At 41.6% G+C, this 14,346-nt stretch overlaps 1 protein-coding gene across 4 annotated transcripts in view; it reads left to right on the top strand.

Annotated features, from left to right (window-relative positions):
• Nucleotides 1–14,346, top strand: part of DAPK1 (death associated protein kinase 1) — a 125,193-nt gene that overhangs the window by 91,669 nt on the left and 19,178 nt on the right. For all 4 annotated transcript variants that reach the window (XM_077817494.1, XM_077817493.1, XM_077817495.1 and 1 more), the window contains 3 exons: nt 431–628; nt 4,173–4,271; nt 12,800–12,877. In XM_077817494.1, the coding sequence (XP_077673620.1) occupies nt 431–628; nt 4,173–4,271; nt 12,800–12,877 (375 nt within the window). The remainder of the gene's footprint in view (nt 1–430; nt 629–4,172; nt 4,272–12,799; nt 12,878–14,346) is intronic.

The raw sequence follows: 14,346 nt of genomic DNA, 5'->3' as shown, positions 1-14,346 counted from the left end.
AAGGTCTGCTGTGTGCTGCTGATAAAACATTTTGCTTATAAGAGAATTAAATAGAATGACTTTTGAGTCTTGCTACCTTCCTACTCCCAAGTTGCTTCAAATGCAGAAGGAGCTGCACCACTCAGAAGCTGCCATTCTCTAAGCAGATTGTGTGACTTTTGCATTGGCCACTTTCTGGCAATAAACACTTGCGCTAGTATGTCTTAGCCTCTGTACCGCTTTCAGGGAAAACTGTTGATTTGTTCTGAGATAGACTTGTGCTGGGAAAATAAAATTGTTATGGCTTGTGATCCAAAAGGCAGGACAATACACACTACCACCATTAAATTACCACACATCTATGGAAAAATACTTGAATTTGTATAAATCACTTCATAATGGTGAGATTTTTTTTTTTAAATGTGACTGACCAGTTGTCTTGTGATTTCAGGATGGACACATAGCCCTGCATCTTGCAGTGAGAAGATGTCAAATGGAAGTAGTTAAAACTCTCATCGGTCAGGGATGTTTTGTAGATTTCCAAGACAGACATGGTAACACCCCTATGCATGTGGCCTGCAAAGATGGGAATGTCCCTATTGTGATGGCACTCTGTGAAGCAAGTTGTAATTTGGATGTTACAAATAAGGTAAACAAAAAACAATAGTGCTGGTACAGAACTTCTCTGTTAAATATCTTACCTTCTTGGGTGCCTGAACTTCTCTTAATTTATAAAAAATTTTGTGTAAAAATCCTTTTATTTTTCAGAGTGCAAATAGAAAACATTGTCAAGAACTTAAAAAGGTAGAGCTATGGTAAACTTTAGAGCGGTTGAGTTGTTAATTGAAAATCCATGCGGAAAGAGACAAACTGAATTAGTTGCATCAGTAAACTTTTCTGTTCTGTCCTAATGTTAATACAGATGCCGACACGTTTGTCTGGTAGTATGGCTTTACTTCTTGCAGATGATGTTTAGGCAACAGGGGTTGGGTGGAATGCTGTATACTTCATATTTTGTTGGTAGTCTAAAGAAGTATTAAATTAAGTAATAAAGATTATTAATAATAATTATGATTTACTTATAGAACTGATAACAAGTACTTCTATATATTAAAAAAGCTCTCCTTTTGAATTATGAGGAAAGATTCTCATATACAGCTATTAAGTGATTTAAATCAACTTCAGATTCCACCACCAATTAAAGACAAGTGTTGTGTTAGTGCAGGGGTAGGCAACCTTCGGCACGCGGCCCATCAGGGTAATCCGCTGGTGGGCCATGAGACATTTTGTTTATATTGACCGTACACAGGCACAGTTCCCCGTGGCCACGGTTCACTGTTCCCAGCCAGTGGGAGCTGCGGGAAGCGGCAGGCCACAGGGACATGCTGGCCACCGCTTCCCGCAGCTCCCATTGGCCAGGAACGGGAAACCGTGGTCACTGGGAGCTGGGGGCGGGGGCTGTGCCTGTGGACAGTCAATGTAAACAAAATGTCTCACGGCCCGCCAGCAGATTACCCCGATGGGCCGCATGCCGAAGGTTGCTGACCCCAGTGTTAGTGGATTCATGTGACATTCATGTTTTAAGCCAATTTTTAGAAAGTTAAACATCAATGATACTTTAAATCAGTTAACAAAAATGTTATTGACCATATTAGTGCTTTCCAGAGTTGAGGACACTAGACCAAGTGCTGTACCCTTTCACCAACTTTTTTGTTTCATGTAGGAACTACACTTAATCACAGAATTGGTTAGTAAATTATACCCCTCTAAAACAACATTTATTCCACTGTTTGTTACAGGATTATTGCTAATTAAAGGTGGAAAATTTTCATCAAGTTGTAGAAAACCCTTTCCGGTGTGACATTTAGTAGCCTGTGTCTCAGATAGTCAAGTTATTAGTGCTTTGTTGGCCTCTCTTGTTGTAATAGAGCTGAATAGGGTGTATGAAAACCAAATATAATACTTAACGGGTTTAACATTTTAGCTTTCTGCCTAGGATTGTTAAATAACAGTAAACTGCTTCAGGAATGTTTCCTATAGCTAGTTTGTATAGCTTTAATGTCAGCCATTAGACTTTACTGACATACTGTGTGGATAGTGCTTGATATTTTGCTTTGAATGTCTAATTATGCAAAAGTGGGAGAATACTGCAATATCATGCAATTTTTATATCCCACTACATTTAAAACAATTAATTGTAGGGGTCTTTGTGCTGTTCTTTGGGATTCATTTATTTTAAAAGATGTTACAGTTCTTAGAAAAACATAAAAGTATTCTTGTAATACAATATTACTAATTGTTTCCATTTATTACAAAAGCCCTGTGATCTTCTGTGCGACAGAGAGCTATGGAAGATTGTGGATTTTTGGCTTGAAAGTCTGGCCCAGTACAATCAATATTTTTTTAAATCTAAAGGTCAGCAGCTGCCAAGTGGAAAGCTTATTATAATGAGCTCTCCACCCCCTGTTGTTAGCTTAATTGTGACTGATCAGGCAATTAAATGCAGATCCATGGTTGAGAACGCATTTTTGGAAAGGTGGGTTAATGCAGCCAAGGGCTGGATTAGCACCTCTTTTCATGACTGAGAATCTTTGGCTGGCCTCAGTGGCCTGGGCTCAAAGAAGTAGGGTAGAAAAAAATAAACACCTAAAACTAAATGGACCAGCAAGCCTTCCACATATGGTTAAGGATTTTTGTCTTGTTACTCTTTAAGGCTGTAGTAGACTGTGCAAGTGGAATGGACTTTGGATTCCAGGTCTTCGGAAGAGAAGAGCTCACTTCACATAGCATATGAAGATAGTGCCATTATCTTGAAAGCAAGCCCTGCCATGTGAACCAGTTAACTTAATGAGCATTTATCTTGTGTCCACAAGTGACATCTACCAGTATAAATGCAAGATGCTGACTTGCTGACATGTGCCCTATAGCTTTCATATCCATATATTTGGGGGGGAGAGGGGATCTTTCCAGTTAATATTTTTTACAATGTTAGAGACTTTAAAAGTCATAATCCTAGAATCCTATTACTACACTAAAAGAGAATTTGAAAATGTTTACTTCTGAGAAGGAAGCATTTAGGGTTACAGCAGAGAAATTATAGGAGAAAGCAGATGACACGCAAGTAGATGTAGAGAGGAGATACAAACAGAAAATGTTGCGAAGACAGGTCTATTGACATGAACAGAAAAGAGGTAGGAAGTGGACGTTACGAGGACCATTGGATTAGTGGGAGAGAATCAGGAACAACTAAGACATGGGAGTGTGAGAATCTTACAAAATAATAATTTAATACCGTAGAAGGTAAAGATGAGAGAGGACAAGCTAGCAGACTGCTGTGGTCAGGATGACAATGATTTCATTCAGCAGTCATTGCCCTCCTGACAACAGACAAAATGGTACCACTCTTATTAGTAAATCCCATATTTCATATCTTCCATATTCTTAAACATCGTCCCTGTATATTCTGGATCCTGATTTACTATCTAGACTCTTGCTTCCATTCATTTACCTCGTCCATTCATTTTCTAATTTTCAAACTCTCTACTGTCTTCCACTTCCACAACCCATCTGCCCTAGTCTTTTTAGTGTTTTCAGAAAAGTTTTGGTTCACAGTGCTCCTCAGCATACTCTGCTCTCTTGCGGGTTTACAAGTATTGTGTTACCCTATTCCTTGATATTCTTGCCTGTAGACATTTTCTGTCACTGGCATTCTCAGGGAGCAGTGTCCTTTTGGGCTTGCAGAGCCCTTCCTCTTCTGTTTACTTCCATCAATATGTGACTGGGGAGGAGAAGCCACAGCTGCCAAGCTTATGGAGCCAGTGTTGCGGGCACAGGCGATATTTATTTTCAAACTCCCATTTAATGTTTCTGGGAGTCAGAGAAATTCTCTCTCACCAGTGAAAATTTTTAGGGCATTTCACATAAATTTGTAGATCTGACCTATTTAATTAAGTGTCCCATATTCAAATCTTCTTTTTGATTAAATCAGACTTTAAATTAGTTGTGTTCAATTTTGAAACTTAGAGTGTAAAATTAATCAAATTATCCTAATTTTTTCCAGTCCTTAATTATGTAGCTACATGTATATAGTAGCCAGGTGGTGTCTCTTGAGCATAGAATAAACATGTACCTGAAAGTCAGACTCTCTGCACATCATCCACAGAAAGTTAACCTATTTTTTATCCCCCTCTTAGTATGGACGAACACCTTTACATCTGGCAGCAAATAATGGAATCCTTGATGTTGTCAGATACCTCTGTCTCACTGGTGCCAACGTAGAAGCTTTAACCTCTGTAAGTATAACAAATGTTATATTGCTTACTTGGTTTTTTACATAAAAGGAAACAATTTAAAACAAAAGTGATGGTCTATTACAATTGTATTTTGGAACAGTAAAAATTTTGTTACACTACAGTATATAACTCTGGCTTGATAAATATTCTCAGTTGCCCATGCACAGATGCAGCCTACCCCGATAAATAATAAATTTAAAACAAATTAAGGTACAGAATCCTATACGCTTATCCACAGGACCTTAACTGAGAGTTATTTGTGCTGCTCTGTTTTCATTGAAGCACAATTTAGCCATTTTCCCTGCAAGTCATATACCTGTATAAACGCATTTTAAAATCTTTTTAGGAGATTTTTTTCAAAAGGTTTTCGTCTTATTGCAGTGAAAAGAATATTTCATGGCATACATGCATGGGTGAGTGAATGAGTGAGCTAGCATTAGGATATACTTGTAAAGCAATTACTATCTGTCATGTTGATCTGCACCACTGCTTCCATCACACCACCTAAGGTATTTTTCATTATCAAAAGAGTTGACACATGTTCCCTTGATTAGGATATCCGGGTTGATTAAGAACAACAAGCTGTCACACACAACATTGCCCATATATTTAACAAACAAATACTATTTGTTTGCAAAAGAAATACAGCTGGATCATCCTAAAATAAAAAAACAAAAAATTCAGCACATCTTATTCAGGCTAAACTGCTGAAGTCCATATTGGTGAAAGTCAAATCATAATTTATGTGTAGCCAGGAGCCCAATATTTTTCAAAGCTCCCCTCTACAGAAATTACACCTGAGATTGTGATAAATGAAATTAAAGAAAAAAATGTATCTACTTGTTTGTTTTGTGAATTTGACAGCACTTGGTGTAGTAGTCCAGTTTCACTGTTTCCCTCTATATTCAGCTAGCTTGTTGGTTGTGTGGGTCTTTCACAAAGTGACACAGGAGAGAGAGGGTGAATGCAATTGTGCCAATTTTTATGGTTTTGCAGGGCCTCAAACATACTTAGTACCTGAAGATACATTTTTTTATATTGACTATATTTTAAGTTTCCAGTTTCCTTTGTTTTTTCCTGGTTTCATCATTTCTAATTACCAAAATAAATGCATAAACTGAAGCTGTTTCAGCTTATCCTCATTCTCCTATTTTATGGAGTACTTGATTCAGTATTTATAACATCAGCATTAAACACCGTGGCAGTGATTGTGATTTAACAAAGTTTATCTACATATAGAAAATTACCAGTGGAACTATACCATTATAGTTATATTGGTTTAACTATCTGTGTGGACGGGACTGTGCTCCTTCCAGAAGCGGTGTTCCTTTTTTCCAGTGAGCTTAGATCTCTTTGAAAGTGATGACAAAGTGAATTGTGATGACACTAAGGTATGTCTATGCTTAAAACACTACAGCAGTGCTGCTGTCACACTTCCGCGTACACACTATCTACTCTGATGGTAGGTAGTGCACCTCCCAAAGAGGTAGTAGCTAGGTCAACAGAAGAATTCTTCCATTGACCTTGTGCCATGTACGCTAGGGGTTAGGTCGGTCTAGCTACATCTCTCAGGGGCATAGATGTAAAAACCTAATGTAGACCAGGCCAAAGTCTGGCAGGAGAAGCCGGCTGATTAAACAGGAGAAGCTCCTGTTTATGCACAAATATCAGGGCAATGAGCATGTTGGTGGAAAGAGGGAATTGGAGAAAGTGAGTACGTGGTGATTTACTGAGGTTTCCTTTTCTTTTCTTTTTTTTTTTTTTTAAATTTACTGGAGTCTGATATTAAACTTATGTGGAAGGTCCAAATGGTGGTTCTTGGTGAACCTTTTTGTTAAATTATTTTCCGAGCACCATTTTTCACAGTTCAGTAATGCCTAAAACATTAAGTTTGGGCTGGAGCTTGGTAATTTTTGGAGACTTTTATTTAATTTTGAGTGTATAAATGTTTTTAGTGGTTTGAGAAAATCACTCAAACATTTAACAGTGTTCATGCTCCTGGAACATGCAAGCTGTTCAGATGTTTAAAAACAATAATAATAAAAAAAAGTGTGCTGCATGCACACATGCAGTTTGGCATCTCATTGTTCCATCACATTATCCGGTATCTTCTGGAATTTTAAATGCCCAAACTGTTTAATTTGAATAACGGTATGTGCAAACATGTAACTAGCTGTTTTCATGTACAGCTACTGAGTTTGCATCAAAGTTTCCAGTAATTGTGCCGAAGGGTATCTCTAAGCTGGCAAGTTTCTGTGCCACAAATTATACCACTTTTAATAAAATGCTGGAATTAAACCGCTCTTGCATGTCCACACTGTGCTCCTTGCATCCACATGAGCAGCTCTTGCAGTGGCATTGTGGTAGCTGTCCCACTGTGCAACTGGCTACAACGTGCTTTGGGAAGGGTCTGCAATGCCTCATGGGGCAGGCACCGTCTCAGATGATGCAGGTTTCCCAATCCCATTGTTCAGTGGGTATCCTACTACATTGCCAGCTGCTTTTCAACTGAAGTTGGGGAGGGGGAGGGGAGTGATGGGGAGTATGTGTGTCTGAAGTGGGGGAGAGTGTGTCAGCATGCTGTCTTGTAAATTCAGAGAGCGACAGGAAGAAACCAGTCCTGAGACAGGGGAGGGGGAAACACCAACATCAGCCCCTGCTTCCCTTCCTGGACTTTCTGCGCACACCTTCCTCTGTGATCAACAGCGGGACGTTCCACATTAATAGTTTGCTTTGTGTCCCGGAGCAGATCAGCACAACAGCTGTCAGAAATGGTGCTTTGAAAGGGGAGGGACGCCTGTCTCCAGGGCAGCTGAGTTCAAAACAATGAGCAGAGGCATTATGGGACAGCTCCGGAAGCCAATTACAGCGCAGAAAGCAATCAAGTGTTTTCACTGACAATAGAGCACTGGAGCCTCTGCACAAATAGCCTTGCGACTCTCACTGAGATGGGTTTTTTGCAGCGCTGCAATTGAGGAGTTTCTGCACACAAAGTGGCTTGGCAGCGTGTACATGTCTGCAGTTTGAGTGCAAAAAGCTGCTTTACTGCGCAGAAACATGCCAGTGTAGACAAGCCCTAATCTGCATGCACATATTAAATACTTGTTCACGGTTGGGAAAATTAGGCCCTTTTTGGATGCCAAGTTTGCTTAGCCACTGCTCTTCCAGTAACTAGCTCCCTACTTTGTAAAGCATTTGTAAAGTTAGCTTGAGTAGGAAAGCCATTTATCAAAAAACATTCTATTTCGGCTGCATGTGTATATTTTCAAATACATGTTGTAATATACAAATACATGCTGTACTTTGCAGTCAGAAAATTTTGCAGCCTCTTTGTATTCGTAATGATTGACATAAGAGAAGGGTAATATTGTTCGTTATATTTTTCCCTCCATGGGATAAGATGCCTCCTTCAGGCAGTAATACCTAACTCACTAATGCCATGTTCTCTGCTAATTAAACCTCAATTGCTCATAATAATCCTTCCTGCTGACGTGACCCTCTTCACAGTTCACAGTGGTTTAAGCTGTAGTTTTGAAGTGAGGTGACCAGAATTTAAGACCATTTATCATCATCACTGGGTTAAAAGTCACAAATCCCCTCACCCCCCTCTCCAAAGGCTCTCAAGGATTCTTTACACAAGGTTTCATTTCTGCTTTTCCTTTTTTATGGTTACCGTATTATTTTCTATGGGTTTTAATTTGTTTTGATAAATTACAATACAACTTTATATTTTACATAGCATTCCGGGACAGTTTGTTTAGAGATTCTGTATAGGGCTAAATTGTGAGTGTCCAACTCCAGTTATTAGGGCTGGGTGTGGTTCTGTCACCCTGATAATGTGGCTTAGAGAAGCCACCTCTCCACTGTCATAGATGTGACTAATGTGGGCTTCACAGATTCAGCCCCATGACCACTCACACCTAGGTTGGGAATGCTGATTCACAGCTTGGCTCTGTGGAGCAAAAATCTTGTTGGGGCCCTGTGCAGGCTCCCTGAGTCCCAATCACACTGATTTCACAGCATTATGGGCCTTCCATAGAATCATAGAATATCAGGGTTGGAAGGGACCCCTGAAGGTCATCTAGTCCAACCCCCTGCTCGAAGCAGGACCAATTCCCAGTTAAATCATCCCAGCCAGGGCTTTGTCAAGCCTGACCTTAAAAACTTCCAAGGAAGGAGATTCCACCACCTCCCTGGGCAACGCATTCCAGTGTTTCACCACCCTCTTAGTGAAAAAGTTTTTCCTAATATCCAATCTAAACCTCCCCCACTGCAACTTGAGACCATTACTCCTCATTCTGTCATCTGCTACCATTGAGAACAGTCTAGAGCCATCCTCTTTGGAACCCCCTTTCAGGTAGTTGAAAGCAGCTATCAAATCCCCCCTCATTCTTCTCTTCTGCAGGCTAAACAATCCCAGCTCCCTCAGCCTCTCCTCATAAGTCATGTGTTCTAGACCCCTAATCATTTTTGTTGCCCTTCGCTGGACTCTCTCCAATTTATCCACATCCTTCTTGTAGTGTGGGGCCCAAAACTGGACACAGTACTCCAGATGAGGCCTCACCAATGTCGAATAGAGGGGGACGATCACGTCCCTCGATCTGCTCGCTATGCCCCTACTTATACATCCCAAAATGCCATTGGCCTTCTTGGCAACAAGGGCACACTGCTGACTCATATCCAGCTTCTCGTCCACTGTCACCCCTAGGTCCTTTTCCGCAGAACTGCTGCCTAGCCATTCGGTCCCTAGTCTGTAGTGGTGCATTGGATTCTTCCGTCCTAAGTGCAGGACCCTGCACTTATCCTTATTGAACCTCATCAGATTTCTTTTGGCCCAATCCTCCAATTTGTCTAGGTCCTTCTGTATCCTATCCCTCCCCTCCAGCGTATCTACCACTCCTCCCAGTTTAGTATCGTCCGCAAATTTGCTGAGAGTGGAATCCACACCATCCTCCAGATCATTTATGAAGATATTGAACAAAACCGGCCCCAGGACAGACCCCTGGGGCACTCCACTTGACACCGGCTGCCAACTAGACATGGAGCCATTGATCACTACCCGTTGAGCCCGACAATCTAGCCAGCTTTCTACCCACCCTATAGTGCATTCATCCAGCCCATACTTCCTTAACTTGCTGACAAGAATACTGTGGGAGACCGTGTCAAAAGCTTTGCTAAAGTCAAGAAACAATACATCCACTGCTTTCCCTTCATCCACAGAACCAGTAATCTCACGATAAAAGGCGATTAGATTAGTCAGGCATGACCTTCCCTTGGTGAATCCATGCTGGCTGTTCCTGATCACTTTCCTCTCATGCAAGTACTTCAAGATTGATTCTTTGAGGACCTGCTCCATGATTTTTCCAGGGACTGAGGTGAGGCTGACTGGCCTGTAGTTCCCAGGATCCTCCTTCTTCCCTTTTTTAAAGATTGGCACTACATTAGCCTTTTTCCAGTCATCCGGGACTTCCCCGGTTCGCCACGAGTTTTCAAAGATAATGGCCAATGGCTCTGCAATCACAGCCGCCAATTCCTTCAGCACTCTCAGATGCAACTCGTCCGGCCCCATGGACTTGTGCACGTCCAGCTTTTCTAAATAGTCCCTAACCACCTCTATCTCCACAGAGGGCTGGCCATCTCTTCCCCATTTTGTGATGCCCAGCATAGCAGTCTGGGAGCTGACCTTGTTAGTGAAAACAGAGGCAAAAAAAGCATTGAGTACATTAGCTTTTTCCACATCCTCTGTCACTAGGTTGCCTCCCTCATTCAGTAAGGGGCCCACACTTTCCTTGGCTTTCTTCTTGTTGCCAACATACCTGAAGAAACCCTTCTTGTTACTCTTAACATCTCTTGCTAGCTGCAGCTCCAGGTGCGATTTGGCCCTCCTGATTTCATTCCTACATGCCCGAGCAATATTTTTATACTTTTCCCTGGTCATATGTCCAACCTTCCACTTCTTGTAAGCTTCTTTTTTATGTTTAAGATCCGCTAGGATTTCACCGTTAAGCCAAGCTGGTCGCCTGCCATATTTACTATTCTTTCGACTCATTGGGATGGTTTGTCCCTGTAACCTCAACAGGGATTCCTTGAAATACAGCCAGCTCTCCTGGACTCCTTTCCCCTTCAAGTTAGTCCCCCAGGGGATCCTGGCCATCCGTTCCCTGAGGGAGTCGAAGTCTGCTTTCCTGAAGTCCAGGGTCCGTATCCTGCTGCTTACCTTTCTTCCCTGCGTCAGGATCCTGAACTCAACCAACTCATGGTCACTGCCTCCCAGATTCCCATCCACTTTTGCTTCCCCCACTAATTCTACCCGGTTTGTGAGCAGCAGGTCAAGAAAAGCGCCCCCCCTAGTTGGCTTCTCTAGCACTTGCACCAGGAAATTGTCCCCTACGCTTTCCAAAAACTTCCTGGATTGTCTATGCACCGCAGTATTGCTTTCCCAGCAGATATCAGGAAAATTAAAGTCACCCATGAGAATCAGGGCATGCGATCTAGTAGCTTCCGTGAGCTGCCGGAAGAAAGCCTCATCTACCTCATCCCCCTGGTCCGGTGGTCTATAGCAGACTCCCACCACTACATCACTGACTCCTAGGTTTTCAGTCCACATTCATAAGTCTTTTCCAGAGCAAAGGGGAAGCTGGATCGGATACTGGTTTGCTTCTGCATCCCTTCCGTACATACATCACTTGTGCAAATCACTTGACCTTCCTCCCTCAGTTTGCCCATGTGTAAAAGCAGGATAATTACTCACAGAGGTGGTGTGAGGATTGGCTAATGGATTAATTATCTATCTAAACTACTTGTATGGCCCCCATTACCACAGTATCAGAGCACCTCTCAATCCTTAATGCTGTTATCCTCACAGCATCCATGTGAAGTTGGGCAGTGCTATTTTCCCCATTATATAGATGGGGAGCAGAGACACAGAAAAAGTGAGTTGCCCAAGGTCAAGAAATCTGTGGTAGAGCCAGAAGTTGAACTCAGGTCTCCTGAATCCGAGAGCCCCCTAACCACTAGACCTGCTTTTTTCCCCTCATACAACGAGAACAGAAGACCAAAACAGCAGATGGTGTAGGATGGTCGGAGAGAAAGTAGGTTTCCCTAGAGGAAAAAAGCTGACAGGGAGAGGAAAAGGAAAGTATTAGACATTCAAATATTTGTTTGGGTAAAGCGGCAGCTAACTATGCAACTGAGGAAGAGATTTACAGAGAAAATGGTAATTTTAAATTTACCCACTTGTTGTCAATTTCAATTCCTGCTTTTTCCTGATAGTGATACATTGCTGTTCCTGAATCTCTAACAACCTTGTCTGAAGTTATTAAAGTTGTGGTATTCAAATTGAATGTTATGGGGGCCTGAAAATGTCTCCTGTAAGTAGACCTTGACTTTTCATAGACAAGGACATTTTATTTCAACAAAGAAAATGCACATATACAATGAAGTTTATTTTATTTTAGATTTAAGGATGTGAAAGCCATAATTTGTCAATCATCTTATGTGCTACTTATGACAATGCAGATTTGTCATGAAGGACTGGATGTGATGGGAATAAAGAGTGAAACCCCAAAAGACTTAATTTACCAACAATTTTTTGTAAACACGGCAAAGTAGAAAAAGGACAAGTTTAAATCGAATCATAAATAAAGTTGTTTTGCCATCAAACACAGCACAAAAGCAGTACCATTAATATAGTCTTAAGAGAGTAAAGGAAGTAAGCAATTTTTCTTACAACTCATTTCATATTAAACTGCTGACCTATGAAACACAGGTAATTAAATGTCAAGAGCAGAATGCTGAAGACAGCTTTGCTTCTCCTTTAAAACTTGCTGAAGCTATTTAAATCACAAGCCATAAACTGGTTTCAGAGTAGCAGCCATGTTAGTCTGTATTCGCAAAAAGAAAAGGAGTACTTGTGGCACCTTAGAGACTAACAAATTTATTTGAGCATACGCTTTTGTGAGCTACAGCTCACTTCATCGGATGCATCCGATGAAGTAAGCCATACACGGTTTGTTTTTTTGAAAACCTAGATCCAGTAGCTAATTCACCACTGTCAATGCTTACATGTTAATAAACGTAATTTACCTGCTTTACGTAGTCATAAATATTCTGATGCATGTCCTTCTGGTGGCCTTTTAAAACTGTATGTGGTATGTAATATGTATATAGATATTTCTACCATCCACTAACATACTGTATATTTAAACGGGAGAGTGAAGAATGATCATTCAAGAGGGGAGTACTGGCATTGCTCTAAGCCTCTGAATCCAAAGCATCCTGTTACTGTTATGTCATGATACCCTTTGCAAAAGAGTGGCTGTTTTTCTGAATTTTCTTCTTTTTTTGGATGATTAAACAAACTAGGGGACTACAGTTTAGGGGGTAATCCTGGCTGTTTTTTCTAATCCATTTGCTTGTGACAGCAATTTTATTCCGTTACTGCCATTAGCAGAACTGAGCTACACTGCACGTGTTTTTCTGTTGCAGACAAAAGGAAGCGATTACACTTAATAACTTGTCTTTAACAGGATGGGAAAACAGCAGAAGACCTCGCTAGAACAGAGCAGCATGAACATGTAGCCAGTCTTCTTTCAAGGCTCAAAAAGGTGGGAATGCCTGGCTATCTATTTGGATGTATGAGGGTGGGGGTTTTTTGTAGGTGAGGGGAGCGTTGGGTGACATTATTGGTATTTTAAAGTTTGGGGTAGCATTTTGAACACACATGATGAGAAAATAAAACCTGCATCAAAAGCATTAGTTAAAAAGCATTACAAAACCGCTCAGTGACATAATTAGGTAAAAAAAATCTTATTAATTTGGCTGATGTGTGACATAGCTATGATGTAATAGAGTGAGTGTGTAAGTTTTTATTTTTTGTTTTTCTCATAGATTCCACACAAAAATAAAGGGATCATATCTCATGATTGTCCAAGGGCCCTACCTGCCAGAGATTTCCCATGGGAAAATGTGGGTGCTCAGAATCTCATGACATAGGACCCTAAATCTGCAGTCTAGCAATACTATTTAATGAATAGTTGCCAGACTGAGAGGAGCAAAATTAGATGTAATACTTCTGTTGAGGTTGTCAGCTGAGACTCTGCTTCTAGTATTAATTTATTTTTTCTTAAAGATATAGACATCTCTTTTTAATTGCTGAGCCTACATATTCACTGAAGCATGGGTGTCACTGTGAGGATATGTCCCCCTCACTTCCAGTGGGGGTAGGAGAGGGAGGAAAACAGTTCCTTTCTCACTCCACCTTTCTGCATTTCTCTCTCCACTCCCCTAAATGGCCTTTTTTGGATGGGGAAGGCTCAGCTGCTCCCTGTTCACTCCCCTGTGTTCAGCTGTTAAGTGGGAGCAATGCAAGGGCAAGAGCTGCACTCAGACTGTTGGAAAAGCTGCCAAGCAGCTTTATCTGAGTTGCTCCTTGCTGCCAGCTGGGAAGAAGAGGACGGATTAGTTGGCCCCAGCTCCTGTAGCTAGCAAGAGGGAGAAGGAAAAAGGTTATGGTGGTTCTCTCTCCTCCCCCACCAGCATGGATCTTTAACAGCCTAGGAATGGAGATACATCAGGCAATGGGTGAGTTAGGCCATGTCTGCGTTACAGGGACTATAGCGGCATAGCTCCGTAGTATAGATGCAGCGTACAGTGATGGAAGGGATTTTTTCTATCACTGTAGCAACACCGCCTCCCCGAGTGACGGTAGCTAAGTCTCTGGAAGCTGTTGGGTGTGTGAGTGGGAGGAGGCAGCGAGCACTGTAGGTGATTGCTGAGAGTGAGCTCCCAGTTGGGGAGGAGGAACTGGATGCACTGGTCAGAGCTTGCACAGGGAGGAAGACCCCATGTCTTCCAGGGAGGAGAAGCAGATACTGGAATGTGTGCAGGGGTGAGAGGAGAGAGGGAGGCAAGAATGAAGGCTTTCTAGGGAGGAAGGGGAAGAAAAGAATCAGCATAAGTGGGATTCGAGACATTTTGAATGTGGGGGAGGAAGGAAAACCAGAAGAAATGAGGGTACTGAAAGAAAAAAGAGGAATGCAAAATGAGAGAGAAAAGAACAGTCTCGGGGAAATAC

The sequence above is a fragment of the Eretmochelys imbricata genome, chromosome 5 (genome assembly GCF_965152235.1).
Source record: "Eretmochelys imbricata isolate rEreImb1 chromosome 5, rEreImb1.hap1, whole genome shotgun sequence".
Taxonomy (NCBI): Eukaryota; Metazoa; Chordata; order Testudines; family Cheloniidae; genus Eretmochelys; species Eretmochelys imbricata.
This window is presented reverse-complemented; position numbering and strand designations above follow the sequence as displayed.